Source organism: Arachis hypogaea, chromosome 4 (genome assembly GCF_003086295.3).
Source record: "Arachis hypogaea cultivar Tifrunner chromosome 4, arahy.Tifrunner.gnm2.J5K5, whole genome shotgun sequence".
Classification (NCBI taxonomy): domain Eukaryota; kingdom Viridiplantae; phylum Streptophyta; class Magnoliopsida; order Fabales; family Fabaceae; genus Arachis; species Arachis hypogaea.
Genome location: NC_092039.1, coordinates 187,177 through 209,914, shown reverse-complemented (window position 1 = coordinate 209,914; position 22,738 = coordinate 187,177). Strand labels below are relative to the sequence as shown.

Genomic DNA, 22,738 nt, shown 5'->3' with positions numbered 1-22,738 from the left:
TTTTCATTAAAAAAATCTTTTTTATCAAAATAATTACACCCAAACAAGTACTAATAATAAGTTCACGTAATAACAATAATAATTTTATCTAAAAAATTAAATAAAAAGATGATACAATCTCTTTAATTTAAATTTACAGAATAACTTAACTATTTTACCTATCAAATTAGTTACCTCATACTTAAAAATTTAATATATTAATGTATTCTATATAATTTGAAAAACATAAAATTTTGAACAAAAATATTAAAATATTTAAATCGAAAATATAATTCAAAAAGTTTTATTACTTTATATATGATGACAAATGTATATATTAACTAATGTTGTAAGTACTATTCAATAAGAGTAATACAACGTAACCAACAAATATTATTTTAGACTAATATTTAACTAACAAAAAATTATTCTATATTTATAGATATTTATATACATAAAATACATAATTTATACCTATATTTATCAAATTTATAAATTATTTTTTGATAGAGAACAACACATTAAGCCAAAAAAAAAACTAGATAAAAACTATCCTAAAAAATTACAATTCCAATAAAATCTGCATGAAAACTTTAAAAAATACAAAAAGAAATGGAAAAGAAAAAATGACATCTCGGTTGAAATTCATAACATTGCCATGCTAATCTATCTGTACAAACATTCACTTCTCAAAACTCATGATAGATGTTCCCAATCTTAACCTGCTGCAAAATTCTTTAATAGATATAAATCAACACAGTTTGCAGTCATATTTGTCAAAATTTATATTATTTTTTTACTAAAAATAATTTAATATTTGTATTGATCAAATACTAATCAAAATTAATAAAAAAACACTGACTCCCAAGGGTTTGCTACATCTCTAAAGTATTTATAAGCATCCCGACTTCTTTCATTAACCTAGAATACGTCTTAATTTCAATGGATCTATTACTATCAACTTCAATTTCTTTAAAAAAAAAAGTTGACTATCATTTTCCTCCTCAACAAATAATTGCTTAATTCTTTAACATCATATTGTTTAAAAGCATTATAAACCTCCTAGCAATATAATTGCTAACAACTTTTCTCTATAAAATCTATTTCACAATAACCCCGACTATCATAATAAATGTTTCATGACGAACATGCATGTTAAATTCTCAATATTGTTTAAATATGCAACAAAATTTTTATATTGTATATCAAAATTTATGTATTATACATATTGTTGGTTAGATGTCAATATTTAACATATGTGGTCCGCACAATTTCTGTACTGTACACCAAAATTTGTATGTTTGGCACCCAAGTTTCGCATTATATATGTATATTTTGTTGGTTGAGTATCAATGTTCTGAACATGTGATCTTTCAAAAAAAAATTGTATACTAAAAATTTATATGTTGAGAAGAAGAAAAAGAAGACATCAATGGTGGCAGCAACAACAACAAACGATCGCAGTGGTGGCAGCAACGACTCAGCAACAACATTGAAAAAGAAACGCGCAAGAAAAGAAAAAGCAGCATCCGCATACATATGAAGAAAAAGAACTGAAGAAACGCGCAATGACTTGGTTGAAAATTTGGTTTAAAAGAAATTTGGACATCTAGCTTTTTTGTTTTGTGAATAATATGCATCAAAACATAAATTCAAACTTTATGATATATCAATTGCAGAAAAGATAAAATCTTACATAGTTGTTGATCCCAAATCCGAATAAAAGAGAAGGATCATGTTAGGCCTCGACAACCAACATAAAAGCTACCAAATCTTTATGACATTAACCAAACACGTTATTATTGTTTATTATAAAATTATTTTTTTAACCCTCATTTTTAGAAGATTTAGAGTTAGAATTTAAAATTTAAAATTTAAGATTTAGATTTTAGAATAAAAAATAATTTCAAAGAGTTAATTGATATTAGCGGGAAAAAATTGGCTCATTAGTTTTTGGTGACTTTTATTTTTTTTTTGGTGACTAAATTGGCTCATTAGTTGAACTCAAAATTAAATTCTCCATATTATCTACAACAAAAGATGCCGAGATTTTAAAGCATCAAATTTGCCTTTACTTCGTCACTCCATTTTTTCAAAAGGACATATTTTTCTTTCGTAATATGTATAGATTTTGTTTGGTAAAAAGACAAATTTGTTGTTTTTTCCCTCAAATCTTGAAAGACAAATTTATCCTATGAGTTTTTGGTCAAAAACAAGTTTGGATATTTCCTCTATATAATTATCAATTTAATTGAAATAATAAGTAAAATATCATCATAATAGATTTGAAAAGCAAGACTAAGGATTGTTTGGGTAAGCTTTTAAAAAAAGATCTTTTCTCGAGTTGTCTTTTTTTAAAAGATCTTATAGAGAAGTAAAAGTAATTTTATGTTTGGATATCTCATGTAAAAAGATCTTTTTATCTATCAATTATGTTTAGGTATAACAATATAAAAGTATTTTTTTGTCTATTTATTACACGAAAAACATCTTTTTTTTTAAGGAAAAAAGATCTTTTAAAAAAAATATAAATTACACCTTCTCAAAAAAATATCTTTTTTCGATTTTACTAGTGTTTTTACTTTTACTACTAGAAATTTGCCAAACACGTTAAAAAGTAAAAAAAAAAAAAAATCTTTTTTGATTGAAAAAAGATCTTTTTTAAACAAAATAATGGCGCCCACACATGCACTTAAAAAGCTAATAGTAATAATAATAGTTAAAAAGAAAAGGCCAAAATCAAAGCAAAGGAAAAAAAGATGACTTTCCATAATAAGGAGTAAAAACATATTTACACGGTTAAAACCTTAACTCGATATGACCTCAATGTAATATGTTACCCCACAGTCCCACACACACCCCAACTCCACTGACGAATAGAAGGAGCAATTATGGCATTGTCCAAAGAGAAGCTTTGGTGGACTTCTTGAAACTTTCTACCAAAACCTTTCCCTCGCAGCACACATCACATGACTGCTGGGTGTTTTCGCACAGAAAGAAGCATAACAATCTTTTATATTCATAAAGAGCTAAAAATGCCTACTCTATTTGAATGACTCCCAAAGAGGCACTTCTAAGCTGCATTAGCATTAGGAAATACCATCATCAAACCCCTAGCATTTTCTGTACTTTCATAATAATGATCACAATTTCTACTGCAGATATATTCTTTTGTGATTACGATGATATTATCTTTTGAGCTACACAGCATACCTTTAGATTTGAAGGCGAATGCCAAGTTTTATCTTGCATAACGGTCCACAAGAACTTTAGCTTTATCTGATGCAAAGAACCGAGCCTGCACATAAGATGTGGGTTAACACTATATGTTCATAACAGTATAACGACATTAATCAAAACAACCTTTTTTAAATCATCGGTCTCACATATATGCAGGGCTATGTATTTGCATTTTATTTTTAACATCTTATCAACTACTCATCAGGAATGCAAATTTAATAAATCAAACATACCTGTATGAACATCCTTTCTGCATCTCCAATATTTTTGTTTTCTTTTAGGATGATTCCCTACATAAGTACAATATCATATTTGAATTGAATGCATGGCTGAGAAGGCAAACGAAATTCAGGTGAAAAATGGTTGAGGAAGAGGAAGAGATTGATATAAGAAACATAACACAAAAGGTATGATGTATTCTTTATTTATAACGGTTGGTTTGGTAAAGTTTGTATTTTTTTTCAAATAGTTTAACAAAGCTGACTTTTGAAAGGGAGTTTTCTAAAAGTTGTGACAATTATTTTTGGTAAATCAAACTAAAAATAACTTTCAATAAGCACAAACAACAACAACTATGTTTGATAAAACAGCTTTTAAAATTTAAAAAGATCATAATAGACATAAATATAAGGGTAAATTTGGATATTTATTAATATATAAAGTTATATTAGACTTTTTAAATTTTGATAAGCACAAGTTATCTTTGAAAAACACCTCCTTAGGTGTTTACAAAAGCACCCCTAGCAAGTACATGCACATAATCTTTTTTATTTACCAAATACAAAACGAGGTGCTTGATCTTCCTAAAAGCACAAACACCTTTCCAAAAATGTTGCCATGCAGGCCAATGAATCCATGGCCTAGCCAAAAGAAAGAAGTCTGGTGGCAAAGCAACCAAGAAACCAGAAGGAACAGAAAACTGTAGCTGTACACTGATAAATTCCAATATTATATACATGTTCATTATAGATTGATTTTATGCAATATTAATGTAAAAGTGTTTACTCAGTTATCCATCCATGTATTTAAATGCGATGACTACCAACTTCCTCAAATGCCACATGCATAGTGAATGAGTTATATTGTTAGTTTTACAGTGTGCAGCACTTTATCGTTTATACTGCCAACATGAAAAATTAGATTCTAAAATTCAACTTATGTTATTTCGTTAATTTGGTTTACCGCGAACAGAAATGATCATAAGCTCCATGCTTAGTAATAATGAGAGAAGTTACAGACCTTAGCTAAGTATCCACGGAAATCATCAGGATATGTTGATATGAGCTGATCATAAACAGCTACAGCATCACTGACATGGCCCCAATCGGAATAGGCTTTCCCAAGAAGTAATTCAACCTGAGTATTTCATAATACGAAAATACTCAAAATAGGGAGACAAAATGTAAGAAAAACAATGCAAAATATACGCATTGAATGTTTTCAATGTGTGAAAAAATGAGTAACATTAAGTATGTACTATAAGAATGCAACTGCTTCTTCAAGAAGACTCAGGTGAAAGCTAACCAATTTGGTAGCTGCCATTGACACTATTTTATTAAATTCATCCATCTGGCTATATAAAGGACTTCAACATACAATAAAAATCATTCCTGCTGTGCTTTATGAAGATGCAATTTTTTGAATTTTTACAAGGAAGTGGGAGATCATTTAAAAGCATCCCATCTTGTTAAAATTATCATCATAATGTGAAAATATCAAGGTGTATAGTTTCATTATGACAAAAACCTGTACTGGTTCATGTAACAATACAATTTTTATCTACCTGTTCCATGGGTCTTCAAAATTTGTCTATCTATTTCAATAATTTGCAAAAAGAGCAGAAATAGAATATATCTATTATTTTAGAGAATAAGAGTTTACTTGGACTGGATCCAGCTTCCCTGTGTTTGTTGGGCTGCTATCAGATTTTGCGCTTTCCTTTACAGAATTCAGACGCTCACGACAGGAAAGAAGAAATTGAACAGCCTGTTGGAGAAATGATGGAAAAATAATCTTTTTTTTTATTCAACTAGTCGACACATCCACTAAAACCAATGTAAAAAATAACTCCATATTTCTGCACAATATAAGAGCTTAACGAACCAGAGTGGCCATATTAGTTTGGCCTCCATAATTTTATTTTTTAGGTTTCAGTTTAGCCCCTAAATGCCATTAATTTGTTTTTTGGTCCCTACATCTGAAGATAGGTCTTTATGTTTTTCATTTTAATTGAGAGCACGTTGTCACTAATTTTAGTAGCTCGTACATCCTAAGAATCCTTCATCATGATGACAAACCTCGTCTGGCTTTTTGGCAGCAAGTAATGAATTAGTAAGGCCCCGCAGAACTTCAAATTCGATATCCTTAGACACCTGTCATTCACAATAGGCTATTTACAGATACTTCCAAATGGAATTTAAGCCAGATATACTCAAAAGTTTCAACTTCTAGGTGGACATAACAGATAGATTACATTTATTAAAAAATTGGAAATATTATGACTGGTAAAGAACTGAATATTGAGCGCATACTTTAAGAAAAAATCCAGAAGATATGAATAGAAAATACAGATATCATAATCTATCCCAAGTTCTAACCTAAATTATTGGTTTCCTTAAAATACTTGACTCTTCGTGACCTTGCTAGAAATTAAGATGTGAGTATTTAGTTCACAAAAAGCATCCACCAGCAAACAGCAGTTGAAATGTTAAAAGACCAACTAACCATTGCTGAACTTTTATATGCAGCAATACTCCCTTCATAATCTTTGAGTTCATACTTAACTTCTCCAAGCAAACGGAAAACATCAGCATCATTTGGTTTTTCCTTAATTGGGACCCAACAAAAGAATCAGTTACAAAATTAAAGGAAGATCAAACAACAACAAAATATATGCAACGTTTCACAATATATCCATGGTAAAAACATTATCAACCTTTGTTAAAACATCAAGTAGAGAAGCAGCTCTTGTATATTCCCCTAGTTCTGCCAAAGTTACTGCAGCTCCCTGAAAAATATTTTCAATGTATCTAGACACACAGAAATGGGGAGAAAAGAACTAACACCTATGACTTACTTCAAGAGCAGTTGCATCTCTTGGGGAGTTCCTTAATGTTGCTTCAAACTCCTCAAGTCTACTCTGCCATACATCAGGAAGTACATATAAGACGGGCAAAGAGATCGAGGGGGAACATGATGTAATATATTTCACCAATCACACTATGAATACTGTGATACAAGATACTGATCAAACATATCCACTTATGCCAAAGCTATACCTATGAAAGAACAACTATATGCTTTCAGTAGGTACATTTCACGTGAATTATAGTGAACAAAATATTAATTCAACAAGTTTAGGCATCCAGTCATGCACACAGAACAATCACAAATGCCTTTTCCAAATGGGGTTTGCTACAAATTTATCCAGCAACAAGCCAACAACATTATGTTAAGTCATAAACCAAATTTCACAAGGTGAATCTACATCTATATCCTCAGAATGGTTTCACTTGGAGAGTTCTTCTTGGTCATACTCTTAACTCTAATTAGTCATTAAGCAATCTTCCATGTAATCATATTGTTGAGTATAAGAGCAAGATTACTGAAATAACTTAGTGTTCAAGAAAACCAAGAATACTTCAATTCCAATCTGTTTTATCAATTGGCTCTCTTGGTTTGTTTTCTGTTATAGTTAGTTAGCATCCTCTCTATATATAGAGCATTTAGCTATTGTTAACTGTAATAATACACTCAGTTTGTAATACAACTATACAATTCTCTAGTTCATAAAATCTGCATTATCATTACTGCAGAACAATTCTCTGCACTGCAACTGAACTCAATTCTCTTCTTCTTCACTCCCTTGATCTCTGGTACCTGACACATATCATCTAACTAGGGCTTATATTGGTCCTCTCGTATGGACAAACCACCTTAGGAGAAATTCTATAATGTTTTCCTAAATGGGTAATAGGCGCTATCCTGCTTTTCTTTGATGTATTTATGTTGTATCTATTTCTTCCTCATCTTGCCTGATCACATCAGCTATGAATAACATTGAAAACAAAGACATAACAATCTAAACTCAGCAAATGCCAACTGATTGCCAGACTAGAAAAGTAGAAATGATACCTGGAGAGTAGCCTTCTCTTTTTCCGACAGCTTACTACTCACCACGGCACTGTCTTCATTGGGACTAGCAATCGAATGAACACGATGAAGATAAGTGTGAACATTCATAGTCATTAGTCTCAAGCAAGCATGGTTTTATATATATATATATATAAAAGTCCGATGCAGGATTTAATGTAAATAGACTAGGAACCTCAACTCCAACCAAAAATTAAGAAACCAGCTTAGTTATAGTGGGTTGAAACTAAAATAAAATGTAATACAGAAGGAAGAAACCATTTTTGAACATGATTTGCGTGTTTCTCTAGGATCATTGCAGACTAGAACAAGAATAATTTGTATCATAGAATGGCTCAACAAGCAATTGGCAAACCAAAGCCATACAGTGTGAAAAGAAAAATAACAATTAAGTAAATGGTATGAGGCCATGAGCTATACTTGCGGAGTTAATGTATATTGTCCGGTATTAGGTATGCACATGCATACCTTCCAGAGGGAAGAAAATCTCCAAAAGCAAAAACGAGACCGAAGACGGCAACAGCTACTCCTACTCCAATCTGTGTCACGATGGTTATGTATACATATAAAGGAACATTTACATGCGGTAGAAAAGAAGAGATTTTTACCTTGGTAGCAAGGCCAATTGTCTTCTGGTCCGAAGATAGCGGTGGTGGTGCATCATAGTCAATGGGTCCAAACTGTTTTTGGTCGTCTGCTTTCTTTTGTTCAAGGGCAGACCTGAGCAGTATAGCAAGTTCCCAAATTTGAGGTAGAAAAATTACCAAATGAGTAAGGAACAGAAAGAGAAGAACTAAAGTTGTACCTTCTAACTGCTTGAAGTCGTTCTTCAAAGTCAAGATCAAAAGTATTGTTGCGAGACTTGCCGTCGAGCTGTGGTGCGGGTGCCTCTGCAGAGAAAAAAAGCATCCAAAGTTTGATGACTATACAGTGAGTAGTGAGTGGTGAATAGAATAAGAAGAGGATTGCAATTACGAGTGGATGGAGGACGAGATGTTGACCCCCTGCTACTGAGTTGAGCCTGTTAGCATCTTTTACGAACAACCATCCCTAAAATAAAATACAATACAGAGAGGAAATAGGAAGACCTTTGCTTCGACACCAAACCTCTGTCCTTGCCAGTCCCAGCTTCGCCTTTGTTCGTCTGAAATGAAGCAATCAATGAATCAATGAAGAAGAAGAAGAACAAGAAGAAGAAGAATACGCTACCTTAATCCTGCTGTTATCTCCAAGGCCAAAACCACGGCGTGGGCTTGGCTTCGAATCGGAGCAATGTATTCTTCTACAGTGACAATGACACTGACACCAAAACAGTCCGCTGCTTCTCACTGACATAGTCCACATATTCATAATCAGCCACCTATCTCTCAAGTTTCAATGCACTCACTTCAGTCGAGTTTCCAGCACACTGCACTGCACACCGCCATGACATACATACCATAAATAAACAAATACTAAATCTCTCGATATTCTTATATCAATTGTAAAATGAATTTCCCACCTCCCATGATCCCATCTATTATGATTATTACCAAAATAAAATATATAAGATACAAATACAAAATTAGATACACATATCAAATATATTTAATTTGCACTATATAAACATTAAATTCAATTTTCAAAACAAATTATGAATTTTTTTTATTTTATTAAATATAGTCAAATGTTCCTTTTTAATATTATGATATTTTTATTGAGTTAATAGTCAAAATAGTCCTTAAAAGATATTTCGATCTCCATTTTTATCTCTGAAAAATAAAATTAATCAAAAGCATTCCCAAAAGATACCGACATTGATGGAGTTTGTCCTTCTGTCATCTCAGTTGCCGAGGTGTGTAACGTTTGTTGAGTTGGAACGTTAAGTTACAGCGTGGCACAGACCAAAACGACGTAGCATCAATTCTCCACCCCAAAACCATGGGACGACGTTGTTTGTGGTCCAGAGTGGGATTTTCAAATTTTTTTCCCATCACCTCCTCTCATAACAACCCTCTTCAACTTTCGCTCCAAAACCCCTCGTTACCTCTCTACCCTGTGACTCTCTGTTCTGAGACACTTGCCTATGATCAGAACCTTCTTGTTTACTTGACGATCTTTGTGCGCATCGACATTTGTGGAAGAGTTGGCGCTACTAGAGTGAAAAGTTGGAGGAGCTCACGGAGAACTTACGCAGTTGAAGGAAGGAATAGTAACTGCCACAGGTAAAGATTTAATTTTTTTGTCCGTTTTTGTTGATTTTGCAGTGTTGGTGTGTGTTGCTTTATGTTGACGTAGTTCTAAAAACCATTTAGTTAGACCAGGGTTTAGAGTTGACGTTACTAGACAATGTATGATATTAGGAAGAATATGTTCTCTGTGAGGTTACTGTGACGGGTTTCATGGTTATTATGCTGTGGTTATTTTGGTGTTTGGTCTTAGTCAAGGGTTTGTGATGATTATGAGTATGTTGGTTGTTGTGTGTTTACATGCAGTTGTTACTCTGAGTTTGTTTCATATTTGTTGTTGATTAACGTTATTTGATTTTTACTTTTGTAGATGGAGGGTCCTCCTATGACATTTATATTTCACCATGGTAGGAAGTTTAAGAAGGATGAGGGTAAAAATCTGTACTATGAGCCCAATCACACGGAGGTGTTAATGGGAGTTGACAATGACACACTTGATGTGTTCTTTGTGAAGTTCCTCTTGAATCTAGATTGAGGAGGCTAGCCACAGATGATAATTTGATTGCAATGGTCAAGTATTGTAGGAGGAATTTCAATTTGATCAATCTGTATTTTGAGCATGGTGTTTCAGAGTTATTTGTGGTTGATGAGAAGAAAGAAGATGTGAAAAATATAAGCCATCAAAGAGCACTTTCAACCCACTAAGCTACCATTCCATCCAAAAGCATGCTCTCAATCCTTGAAGGTCTCAGGTGATGGTAACAGATTATACTCTCAGCCCTCAAAATTGCTTTCTCAGTCCACTAAATTGCCTACCCAACCCACTAAGGTACCAAGTCAATCCACTAAATTGCATACCCAGCCCACTAAGCAACCCTTTCAGCCCACTAAGGTATCCACCAAGCCCACTGGATCATCATCTAAGCCCACCAAATTATTATCTCAACCCATCAAAAAATCACATGACCCTATTGACACTTCATCACAGCCCAAAAAACTCTATACTCAGCCTACCAAGCTTACTTCTGCTCCACCTCAGACCAAAGCAAAGACCAATGTCACTACCACCACAAGAGCTGGAAGGCATGTGAAGACATTAGAGGTTGAAGAAGAAAGTGACTCTCATAACTCCTATGAGAGTGCTAAGGACAGCCTTTACAAGCCTCCAAAGGTGCTAAGAGATGATGAATACAGTAGTGACAGTATGATGGTGTGAACTCTACAAAGGTGAACAAACATGGTGGTGGACTTGGGAAAGCACACTTTCACTTATAGGTTCTGGCAACTCACAGGTAAATTATCCAACCATTTCATTCCTTCTCTTACTCTCACTTAGTAAGAATTGATTTCAATTTTTTCATTAAATTTGTATGTGTTGGCAACAGGAATGCCATGTATGCATGCAATTTCAGCCATTCAGGATAAACATGGTAAGATGACTGAGGAGTACTGCTATGAATAGTTGACAACAGAGGCATATTAAAGGACATATTGTTTCAATGTCAACCCACTGAAAGAACAAAATCTGTGGAAAAAAAATTGTCACCTGCCCCTGTCCCTCCCCTAATTAAGCCAAAACCCAGCAGGCCTACCAAGAAGAGGAGAAGAGACAAGGGTGAACAACCAACTGGGTCAAGCACCAGGATGAAGAGGAAGTACAATCTAATCAGGTGCATGTATTGTAGTGAAGTTGGACACACAAAAGAGGTTGTGCAAAGAAGAAAAAAGTGGATGCTGAGGAATAAGCTAGGCAAATACAACTGCAACTTGCACTTGTTAAAGAGCCTGCTCTCCCTACAGATGAAACAAACACCAAAATTAATGATATTCAATCTATTTCTCTATCTTCTCCACCAGTCCAAACACAACCTAATGTGACAATCAGCCAACCAAAAGGCTCCCCACCAAAACAAGAAAGCCAACCGTCTGTTGAAGACCTTCAAGTTATTTACTTATTGCTTTTTTCTTTAACACCATTTGCATTTATTTAGTTGAAAAATAATGGTTCTACCAACTGGCCTATGCAGGATGCAAAGAGAGGAAGGCCACCCAAATTGCATGTCATTAAACGTAAGGCAAGATTAAATGCCTCCACCAAATCACCTGTGGCCATATCTGCTGAAACACTGAAAGGAACAAATTTCGCAACTGCTAAAAAGATGCAAAGCTTCATGACATTTGTACTAACTCCAGGTTTCAAGCATCTAAGAAAGAAAGATTAAGAACTTTAATTAGGAAATGTATTTTGTATGTCGTTGTTATTAGCTTTTTAGGAACAGGGCTGTGTAAACTGGTTGTGTTACCAGGATCTTTTAATTAGGCCTATTATGTTGTTTATTTAGGTGAACAATGATATAGAACCTTTGTTTTGAATTACTCTGTTAAGTTGTGGATACTTGATTACTCATGTAGTATATCTACTAAGATAATATGATATGATTATGATGTTTGTTATGGATTATAACAATCATTATGTCTATTTTGATGTATACAATTTTTTGGTGAATTTATATTTAGGTACAAACATCACCATATTGTATTTTCAATGAAACCCATCATACTCAAATGACAAGTTTATATTGACTTAAATACAATTAAGCTGGAACACCTGATTTCATTTGTAAGTCACATCATCATTACATATCAACTAATTCAATCTCAAAGTTCTAACAATATCCCTAAAGCACAACAACATGACACTCCATCTGTAGATTTATTTGAAGATACATGTGAACAAAAGTGATGCACAAATGATAGTAGCTACAATCATTGCAAGTTGCAACTAAGATATACATTATTAGCATCTTCATTGCTCTAATTTCACTCTCCAAGCTATCCAATCTTCATGAAACATTTAATCTCCATTCATTATAGTCACTACCAATCTTTACATCAATTTCTCCCTTGCTGCGTACCCATCATCATCAACCCACCTAAAAAAGTTGCAGTGGCTTTCCTTCTGAATATTTTCAAAAAAAATATTAATTTCAACTACCCAACAAAATAGATATAGAAAAACGGGAAATAAAATTAATTTACCCGTACTCATCGGGTATATATCTTGCACAAATGTGGAACAACCTATTTGGATTCTCTCTTATACCAGATTTTTTTATCATTGTCCTCAACCCACAAAAACATGTCTGGTCCTTGATCTTCCTCCTCCGTCGCATACAAGAGTTGGAACTATGGCTACTAAGAGATTGAGACAGCAAGTCACCGTTGCGACTTCCATTCAACATGACAGCGACTGAACAAACATACAGGGTCATCTACTACGAGAATCACATATTTATGCTTTAAATTGGGGTTAGGTTAGGGTCGTAACATTAGGACTAATTTGAGCTAAATAAACAAACTTATCTGTTCAGCATTAACGTTAGTCACGCTAGAGTGTGCCAAACTTAACGTTTCAGCTCAACAAACGTTACACACCTCAGCAACTGAGATGATGGAAGGACGAACTCTATCAATGTCGGTATTTTTCGGAGATATTTTTGATTAATTTTATCTTTTAGAGACCAAAATAAAAATTGAAATATCTTTTAAAGACGATTTTAACTGTTAACTCTATTTTTATTCTAAAATTATTTATTATTATATTATTAAACTGAAAAGTGAATATGATTCTCGCTGGTTACAGACAGGATAAATAATTATTTTAAAAATACTTTTCAATTGATTTGTTGACATTTGAAATTTACTCTATATAAATTAAATCTAATTATTTTAATTTCCCTCAAATTTTATCAAAACAGGTAAGAATATCCTGTTGAAAGTGAGATAGTACTTTGATTTTCATTTTTCACAAAAGTCTAAATTTAGAATTATATTTTGATATACCAATAATATAACAATTATCTAATTAAATTTACATATTTAAATAATTTTTTAAATAGTTAAAAATTAATTATCTTTACTATGTGACTATAAATAATTAAATACTTGTATAAATATTTGTTATACTATCAACACATAAAAATTAAGTTAATAACTTTATTATAAAATCTTTCAAAAATTTATTGAATACTTATCTTCTGTTTTTGGGTCGCGGAGTGCTTATCCTTTTAGAAACATATAACTTATAAGTTATAACAAGGTGTAGTCTATGGTGGCCACAAATTTTGGTGCCTATGGTGGCTATGGATTTTACAAAATAATATTTTTAATCAAATAAAATAAAAAATTGAAGCACGTTTCAGTTTTATTAATAAATAATGACATGTTTATTAGTGTAAATAAAAGAAAAAAATTAGACCATTATCATATTTTTTGATAAAAAATAATCTATCGTTTTCTCTCGTCATCGGAAATGGAGTCGCTACCAATGCCCAAAATTTAAAAAATGATAGTATCTAAAAATACTTACATTGCATTAATTTTTTTCTCACGTTAATAAATAATTATTTATATCTTTTATTTTTAATTAAAATAATCATTTTATCCTGCAATAAAAATTTTGAAGTCTAAAATTACTGTTATTAATTAAATTTTAATATTAGTAAAGTGAAATATAAAATTATTAATTACAAAAAAGAAAAGTATAAGTAGATAATGAAAATATTAATGCAATGTAAGTATTTTTAGATACTATCATTTTTTAAATTTTGGGCATTGGTAGCGACTTCATTTCGGACAACAAGAGAAAACGATAGATCATTTTTTTTTGTCAAAAAATATATGATAAATGGTCTAATTTTTTCTTTTATTTACACTCATAAACATGTCATTATTTATTAATAGAACTGAAATATGCTTCAATTTTTTATTTTATTTGGTTGAAAATATCATTTTGTGAAGTCCATAGCCACCATAGACACCAAAACTTGTAGCTACCATAAACTACACCTTATAACAATTGTTTTTTCAGTGAAATACTTACCCTACTTGTCCTGTATTCCTGTTACTTTTTTAGTTTTTTTCTTCTTTTCTTTTTGTGAAAATTCATATACAGTTATATATATATATATATATATATATATATATATATAATTGATATTTAAAAATTATTAAATAATTCAATAAATTTAACTAAATTATCATATAATAATTTTTAATTATTAACTTCACACAAAAATAACTATATCAATATATTGACTTTTTCTTTTAATTGTTTTGGGCATGCCTTTTGTTTTCTCTAATATTACGCTTTATTGAAGCGCTAAAACAATTGAACGTGGCAAAACATCTCCATATTGTAAGTTCAGGATCATGTGTAATGTTCTAAATGTGTCATTACTTATTAGACTGGCGCGGCGTTTCCGTCGTTGTCCGTTGAATGGCCGAAGAAGAGTTGGGGAAACAAAAATGGGGCCAAGGTGTGTATCAGTGTATGAATCAGGGAAAAAATATATATTTATATTAATTTTTATATATATTTATTTTGTATATTTTTATAATATAACAAAATTTTGTATCTTTTCTGTTTTATTATCGATTTTTTTATACCAAGAATAAAAAATAAAGACATATATAATATTTTAAAAAAAATGTCATTAACAAGTCAACATACATGATGCCATCATTCAATCAAAACCCAAAATTATGGTCCTCATTTCTCATTACTATTTGTCTACTTCACTCCACGTTCAGTCAATTAACATATTTATTCCCACAAGTGATGAAGGACAGGACAATTCCGTATACATGACGATGTAAAATCAGGCAGGCTCTTCGATTCGATGCACATCATATATTGATAGATATAAGCATATAACCTATCCCATCCCTTCCCTATGCTTCCAAAATTATCAAAATCAAATTGGCCGCAGCAGAGATATCAACTCTCACATCACAGGAACACTGGAGCCATTACAAGCGTAATCGTTGCCAGCATCTTTATGAGAACATGAAGCGAGGGACCAGCTGTGTCCTTGAAAGGGTCTCCAACTCTGTCCCACCAGTCCAAGATTACAAGCAATACAAACATTGATAGATGTAAAATAGAAAAAAAGCTGAAAAGCTCTATAAAATAACCATTGGCATGCTTATGACATTCATTATTGCAAGAAAAAATAGCATTAAAATAAAAAGTAACTCCTTACGTGTCTCCTGTTACAGCTGCTTTGTGAGCATCACTTCCCTTGCCTCCAAGAGCGCCAGTCTCTATATACTTCTTTGCATTATCCCAGGCACCACCGGCTGTGTTCAGGAAAAGTGCCATAAGAATGCCAGCTACAGTTGCAAACATCAGCAAAGATGCCACAACTTTAGCCCCAAGTAAGGGATGCCCTGTGTAGTAACCCAAAATTCGAAACAGGAAACCTGCAAGTAAGAGAAAAATTTAGCAAACCATGGCCTAAAAGTATTCATAACAGCAATGTGAGGGTTTTGCTTACAAGTGATGATAAGGTTTCATGGAAGGTTTTGAAACTTCCAAACTTCAAAAATACTATTATTTCAATAAAGACTATCCACTTTCTAGTGTCCTTAAATATAAAGCATTAATCCCTTTTCACAGTTGTTTAGATTGTGGATCTTAGATACGGAGGGAGAAAGACTATGAATATGAAGAATACAAGTTCAAATTTCAGGAACTTGACAGCTAAAGGAGGGATACCACAGATCATGGAAAATGATACCATTTTGATATATTGAGATTGTATGATTCATATATTGGAGGAAATGAGGGAAGAGAAAGGCTATGAATAATGTAATCATATCAATATCACATTCTTCATAACTTTTCTCTTTCCTTATTTCTCTCCTCTCCTACCTAAATCTCACAATCTCAGCAATAATAATATAAAAATGAGCAATTAAACACAGGAATTAACTCACCAACTACAATAGGTGAAATGATTGCCAAAGCACCAGGTTTTATCATCTCTCTCAATGATGCCGAAGCTACAATAGCAACACAGCGACCATAGTCTGGTTTCTCCTTGTAGTCCTGTACAAAATATATACAAAAAATAAATAAAAGGAGTAGTTCAAAACTTAAAATAATCCTCATTCCTCACTATATTACTTCAGCAACCAAAACTCACCATTATACCAGGCCTCTCAATGAACTGCCTTCTTACTTCATTAACAACCTCTTGCGCAGTTCGGCCAACAGCAGAACATGCCCAAGCACTAAAGACAAATATAAGCATGGAACCTAACAACCCACCGACGAAAACTTCTGGAACTGCAATATCAACCTGCAATTCAATTGTAAGTAGCTTTCAAAGAAATAATGAAATCTATTTAGATAATTGAATTGTAAGTAGCTTCAGAATAAACAAAAAAGAAAAAGAGGCAACGAAAACTACGGTGAAATCTTCTTGAATCCAAAAACTTCCATTATCGTTCAAGGTAGGATTGAGAAAAGTTTAAGAGAATGACTACACTAGGAAGAAATAGACTTTATAACTTACAAGGGCTGGATTAAAATTTTGAAAATGTAAAGACTAAAACCAAAGAACATCTAATATAGAATGAGTAAAACATGCTCAAGGATAGTTAAGTAATTAAGTTGGAACTAGTTCTGCAGACCTGTTTAAAAGGTTGATGAGCAAATGCGGCAACCTCATCCATATAAGCACTAAACAAAAGGAAAGATGCAAGAGCAGCAGAACCAATGGCAAATCCTTTGGTGGTGGCTTTTGTTGTGTTTCCTACAGCGTCGAGGACATCGGTGATCTCTCGGACACTTTCAGGCTAAAAAGAGATCAATTGTCAATATACTTTACATGAGAAATATCAGAAATAACACTGGACAAAATTATTTTGGCAAGAACTACCTGCTGACTCATCTCTACAATGCCTCCAGCATTATCAGCTATTGGGCCAAACATATCCATCGTCAGAATATAAGCTGCAGTGCTAAGCATTCCCATAGTTGCTACAGCTGTGCCAAACAGCCCACCAATTGGGTTTCCTGTCTCGTCTACTAGTCCACAGGTTTGGCCCAGCCAGTAAGCTGAGATAATTGCTACACTGATGACAAGGACAGGAAGAGCAGTTGACTCAAGACCCAAACTGACTCCAGCAATTATATTAGTCCCATGACCAGTGGAGCTAGAAAGGGCTAATGTGCGCACAGGTTCATGCTTGTAATCAGTATAATACTTAGTGATCCAGACAAAAACATAAGCAGTAATAATACCAACGAGCCCACACAAAGCAAAATTGAACCATGCTGAAGGTGCTTGCTCAGTATAAAGTAACCACCGTGTAGACTGCAGATCAATTCAATTCAAATAATAATCAGAATAGATGCTGTAACAAGAATTTGGAAAGATTCAAGATATTTCACTGCCCCAATCCTAAACAGAAATATAGCAATCAATTATATCAACTGGAGAAATTAGAAAAGCCAAATTCAAATATCACGATCGAAGATTAACAATTACCAGAGCAAACGCCACAACAGCTAAAACTATTGTAACAGAATATCCTTTCTGAAGAATTGTCATTGGATCCTCAATTGGAGCCATTACTCCAGATTCACGTGTACCCCTAATTGAAAATATTCCAACCGACGAAACTACCAGATCAAATGAGTGAACAACAAGAGGAAACAAGATGAAGCCAGATGGATCTGAGTCAAAAGAGAAAACATCAAATTAGAAAAGCATACATAAAGCAATGGGTAACCAAAATCAGTAAGCAAAGCATAGACACATTGGGGTAACTATGTAGTGGGTACTTGGCTACTTGCCTTCAATTTTACAACGTTGAGCCATTGTTCCTCCAAGTATCATAGCACTGATTATTTCGGCTGCAATACTTTCAAAAAGATCAGCACCCCTAGCAGCACAGTCTCCTACATTATCTCCAACCTTAAAACCGAAATAAAACAATTATGGCATAAAAAAAATGCAAGTAAAAAAGCCTAGCCAAAAAGCATAAACAAAAGTGCAGATTATAAACATGAAGCAGTTCACTTCATTTGGTTTAGATTTTATAGTTTTGCAAGTACAATTTATTTGACAAATAAATAAATAATATAATAATCAGCTCATGTATATTTATATCAATCAATCGATAGTGTTTACTTAAGATTTTCATGTGTATTTATAAGTTGGCCTGAAGCAGAATATTAAGTTCTTAAAGTTTAAGAAACTGAAAATAAAGGCAGTTCTCAATACACATTACTACGAGCATATAACTAACGTTTTATATACCGTACTTTTGCCTCTATATATAAAATAATTCAGAAAACCCAAAAGTGACCGTCAAATGTCTTAGAAAATCACATAAATCTGTTTAAGGAACTTGTAATCAGAAACACCATCCATTGCTTAAGTTATACAGTCACCAACAGTGAATTAAATATATTCTATCATAGGTTTCCACGTTTGAAAATTCACCAAGTAAAACATTAATGTCGTCAAACTGGAGGGGGGAAAAGACATTCATTACTGGCTACATATACAACCTTATATCAAAATCATTTCCACAAACATAAACAGGCAGTGACTAAAAACAGAGATTTTTTTAAATGTTTCTTTCTTTAATTAAAAAAGAAAATCAATATAATGTGCAGAATCTTCAAACTGAGGCAAACAAAATTAAACAACAAATACCAGATCAGCAATAACAGCAGGATTCCTAGGGTCATCTTCAGGTATTCCCTGTTCTACTTTTCCAACAAGGTCTGCTCCAACATCAGCTGCTTTTGTATATATTCCACCACCCAACTGAGCAAACAGTGCAACGAAGGAAGCACCAAATCCATATCCAACCAGAAGAAGAGGCACTGAGGGTGGAAAAGAATCAAATATGAATTAGAGACAGAGAGAACAGGTAAGAGAAAAACAGCTAAAAGATGCAGCAAGTATTGCTCAATGCTAACAGTACAAAGAAAATTACGTTGCAGTCATCAGTCAAATAGCTAATAAATAGACCTCAATAATCACAAATATAACATCTAAAACTCATTTTGGTCAAGATTTAATAATTTCCTCTTGCAAAGGGGGAAAAAACAGTCACATATATCTCGTCCATTTTTTTCTTTTGCCCTTATTTTCAGTACATTGAGGAACCATTAATGACCTAAGCCAAATCCTCAACCATGTCAACCACCTGACCCATAGGCTCATTTTTAGTTTCAAAAAAACCCACCGAAATGAAATTCACCACAAGTTATAAAACACTAATCAAACTGGAAACTGGCTCAAAAAGGTAAGAATTATGCATAAAAAGCACTTGTTCATGCTCAACACTAACAATTTACAAACAATCTTTTGCCAAAAAACAAAACAATTGGAGGGAGAAGTCTACACATACAATCAGTAACTTTCATCGACCCTGGTGAGTCCACGCCAAGCCAAACATAAAATGTGGCATAAAGAACTGCTATCCCAATTACAGCCATACCAACGACGATGATAGCAGATAAACCGCCAGCACGAGTAGCTACCTGAACAACTTTCTTAGTGTTATATAGGAATAATGAACCAGTCATAGTCTTTGCAGGAACTGATAATAAACTAATGACCTGCAATGCCTCTCTTGCGGACCGTCTTGCAGCACTAGAGACTCTGACATTGGCACGAACAGACACCCACATCCCAACATATCCAGCAATTCCTGAACAAAGGGCACCTAAAAGGAATGCAGCTACAGTGATGTAAGCAGAAGTTGACCTGAAACAGAACATACATGACATGTAAGAACATGTAAAAGGTGGAAGAAGATATCCATAGCCTCGGTATGATGTCACCTTCCCACACCAGAAGATTCCTGCTGAGGAGTCGTATTGCGAAACAAATATATGCAAAGAATGACAAGAGCAAGCAGCATTGCCATCTTGGATATACTCCCATATTGGGTCCTAAAGAAGCCTTCAGCTCCATCTCGTATAGCATCTGCTATCTAGAAAGCAATATGATAAGCTCAGGACAAGAAAACAATGAGTTCATGGTATGATATTCGAAGTCAGCATAAAAGACATCACAAATCTGGAATAAGTTTTAACATGTGAACAGTTATATAGTAAACAAATAGTTTGCTTTATCGGAATATTTCAAAAATTATTCATGTACCTTACATGCAATAGCTTAAGATTTTGAGATAGTTGGTCCTTTATAAAATAAAAACCAAATAGCTCCACACTCTCTGATAGAAAATTAGGCCCTATGCATGAGATGTTTGCACTAGTGCCTTTGTTGCTTATTTGTCTTCTTCTTCCAACCAACTCTCTAGACAAGTTTTCATCATCTTGTCGTATAGGTGGCTACTTAAAGCTCACTAACCCAAATCAACTAAACTTGAGAAAATTGAATGAGAATTCTAAATTTTCTACTTAAGGCTCACTAAGCCACATGAAAGTTATATTAATGCTAAATTGTTCTGTCAAAAGACTATGGATGAAATGCCACTTTTGTTTTAGCCAGGGATGCAACCTACAGCAATCGACCTCATCCTCTCTTACAGAATCCACAACAATCAACTTCTCTCTATTTGATAAAAAAGATACAGTTGTTCTACGTGATTCACATCACATTCTATATCAATATTTCATATCGCAAAACCCAGTAACCGAAATGAAGACCAGAATTCAAAAAAAGGGAATATAAATCTAGAATGTTTGATTCATGTAGCCGTGATACATGTAGCCATGATACGTAATTCAAAACGGTCTCTCTGTAGACATGATACATGACAGAGCACAATGGCGTCGTTTGATTCATGTAGCCGACCCCACTTAGTGGGACAAGGCTTTGTTGTTGTTGTTGTATAAATCTAGAATGTTTGTGGGAGCAGGACATAAAAAGTTAAGCATAGGAAATAGAGTTACCTGAACCATTTCAGGGGGGCCCTCATCCTTTGCAAGCACCCACTTTGTAAGATATATAGACACAAGGAAGCTGAGAATACAAATAGAGATGACAAACACAATGATGGGAGATGTACTGGCTCCCATGTAAAAGATAGCCCCAAATCCGAGGAGCAAAAGAATGAATAGAACACGGACATTTATTCCCAGGAGAATACGAAATATCTGCAGAAAGATGGGAGTGAGAAAATGGTTGAAATTAGATGATGAAGGAAGCAGTGGTTGTGGAGTTAATTTACCAGTGGGGTGTAAGGTTTGGTGCGCATGTTGGGGAAAGTTCTTGGCCTGTCGTGGTAAGGCCCCAAAGAACCAGCCTCCATGTCGTCATCGATCATCATGCCGTGGCTGGAATTGACCCTGCGCGCCACAGGATAAGGGTTGTACTCACCACCAGATTGGGGCAAGTCACCCCCTGACCCCAGTCGCTGAATTTTGAATTCCCTTTTTTAATCCCACACTCACTCGCCACAAACTCTCACTCAGCATGCAATGCAATGCACTTGCTTCTTGGATTCCTCCCTTGTTCGCTTCACTATTTCATAAAATTAAAAAAAAAAGTAAATAATAAACGCTAAATGCATATATCCGAACCATTCGATTGCCATTCTAATTACAAGAAATTAGATAGAATATGCAGAAATAGATCTGAAGGGATCGGCAACACGATCTATGCCTAAGCGAGTGAGTGAAACCATTAATCGTAACTGAAATAGAAATTGGAAAAGATCTAATACTTACGGGTGTCAAGAGTGGTGAATCCCAATTGACCTTCAGCTTCCTTCCTTCCAGTTCACAGCAAAACAGGAAGGAACCTCTCCTTTATTTCTCTTTTCTTTTTCCCTTCTTCGTCTTTGTGTCTAATCACTGTTATTACTAACTAAGCACGAGCAGTAATAATTATTAATACTAAAATCGTCGGTTTTATTAACAGGACAAGATATTGAACAACTCAACTCAACTCAACTCAACGGAAGAGAGCCTGCGCTTTCAAGTGTCACTCGCCACTCGCGCCGAACAGACCTCCCCTCTAATTCTATGGCTTCTTTCTTTTATTCCTCTTGCTCTATTTTATTTAACTTTCACTCCATTTTTCTCAGGTTTTTAGTGCCAATCGGTCAGACCTGTCCAATAAACTTGCGCCGCGTCATTCTGCCTTCATTCTAATTGGCTGTTCATTTCATTGTCAACGCTATCGCTGTTCGTTCCACGACCCACCAACGAGGCACAAACGGGGGAGACGCCCTGTATTAATAAAATTATTTGTTTTATGTGATTTATTATTTGCTATTCTTAAAACTAAGAGACCAAAGTATAAGAAATTATATTGTATTATTGAGTGAGTTATCAAAGGTATAATGTAGAAGAGTATATATAGGTGTTAGTAGAATCAAAGTAATAAAAATATAAAATTTTATAATAAATATATAGA

General features: G+C 33.7%; 2 protein-coding genes across 6 annotated transcripts; both read right to left on the bottom strand.

The window, feature by feature from the left end:
• Positions 1 to 433: 433 nt before the first annotated feature.
• Positions 434 to 8,889, bottom strand: LOC112795507 (uncharacterized). 5 transcript variants are annotated; one of them, XM_025837455.3, is made up of 16 exons: positions 8,581 to 8,885; positions 8,460 to 8,515; positions 8,347 to 8,381; positions 8,177 to 8,261; positions 7,980 to 8,091; positions 7,840 to 7,910; positions 7,354 to 7,417; positions 6,296 to 6,358; positions 6,155 to 6,226; positions 5,944 to 6,045; positions 5,517 to 5,591; positions 5,101 to 5,205; positions 4,459 to 4,575; positions 3,453 to 3,509; positions 3,193 to 3,277; positions 434 to 704 (listed from the first exon to the last, which is right to left on the bottom strand). In XM_025837455.3, exons 1-15 carry the CDS (start codon positions 8,719 to 8,721, stop codon positions 3,221 to 3,223), a joined length of 1,212 nt encoding a protein of 403 aa, XP_025693240.1. In that variant the 5' UTR covers positions 8,722 to 8,885; the 3' UTR covers positions 434 to 704; positions 3,193 to 3,220. The 5 variants fall into 5 exon arrangements, with proteins under 5 accessions (XP_025693240.1, XP_025693239.1, XP_025693242.1 ...); XM_025837454.3 differs by having other exon boundaries at positions 664 to 714; XM_025837457.3 differs by lacking the exon at positions 434 to 704 and adding an exon at positions 2,729 to 3,057 and having other exon boundaries at positions 8,347 to 8,375; positions 8,581 to 8,889.
• Positions 8,890 to 14,993: 6,104 nt separating this feature from the next.
• Positions 14,994 to 22,652, bottom strand: LOC112795506 (pyrophosphate-energized membrane proton pump 2). Its single transcript, XM_025837452.3, has 15 exons — positions 22,048 to 22,652; positions 21,549 to 21,841; positions 21,271 to 21,474; positions 20,194 to 20,345; positions 19,969 to 20,116; positions 19,758 to 19,890; positions 19,055 to 19,227; positions 18,187 to 18,307; positions 17,879 to 18,066; positions 17,267 to 17,704; positions 17,019 to 17,183; positions 16,529 to 16,684; positions 16,320 to 16,431; positions 15,584 to 15,803; positions 14,994 to 15,430 (listed from the first exon to the last, which is right to left on the bottom strand). The coding sequence occupies exons 2-15, from the start codon at positions 21,645 to 21,647 to the stop codon at positions 15,331 to 15,333; spliced, it is 2,409 nt and encodes an 802-aa protein (XP_025693237.1). The 5' UTR covers positions 21,648 to 21,841; positions 22,048 to 22,652; the 3' UTR covers positions 14,994 to 15,330.
• Positions 22,653 to 22,738: the final 86 nt, after the last annotated feature.

What these genes read in the sequence shown, in the direction of transcription:
- LOC112795506 (XM_025837452.3), bottom strand. Translation starts at nt 21,647, where the DNA reads ATGATGATCGATGACGACATGGAGGCTGGTTCTTTGGGGCCTTACCAC. An exon ending in GCCCCCCTGAAATGGTTCAG is followed by an intron (nt 20,346 to 21,270) that starts GTAACTCTATTT and finishes ATTGCTTTCTAG; the next exon opens with ATAGCAGATGCTATACGAGA. An exon ending in CATTTCACCTATTGTAGTTG is followed by an intron (nt 15,804 to 16,319) that starts GTGAGTTAATTC and finishes TCTTACTTGCAG; the next exon opens with GTTTCCTGTTTCGAATTTTG.
- LOC112795507 (XM_025837455.3), bottom strand. Translation starts at nt 8,721, where the DNA reads ATGAATATGTGGACTATGTCAGTGAGAAGCAGCGGACTGTTTTGGTGT. An exon ending in CGACTTCAAGCAGTTAGAAG is followed by an intron (nt 8,092 to 8,176) that starts GTACAACTTTAG and finishes TATACTGCTCAG; the next exon opens with GTCTGCCCTTGAACAAAAGA. An exon ending in GAGATGCAACTGCTCTTGAA is followed by an intron (nt 6,227 to 6,295) that starts GTAAGTCATAGG and finishes AATATTTTTCAG; the next exon opens with GGAGCTGCAGTAACTTTGGC.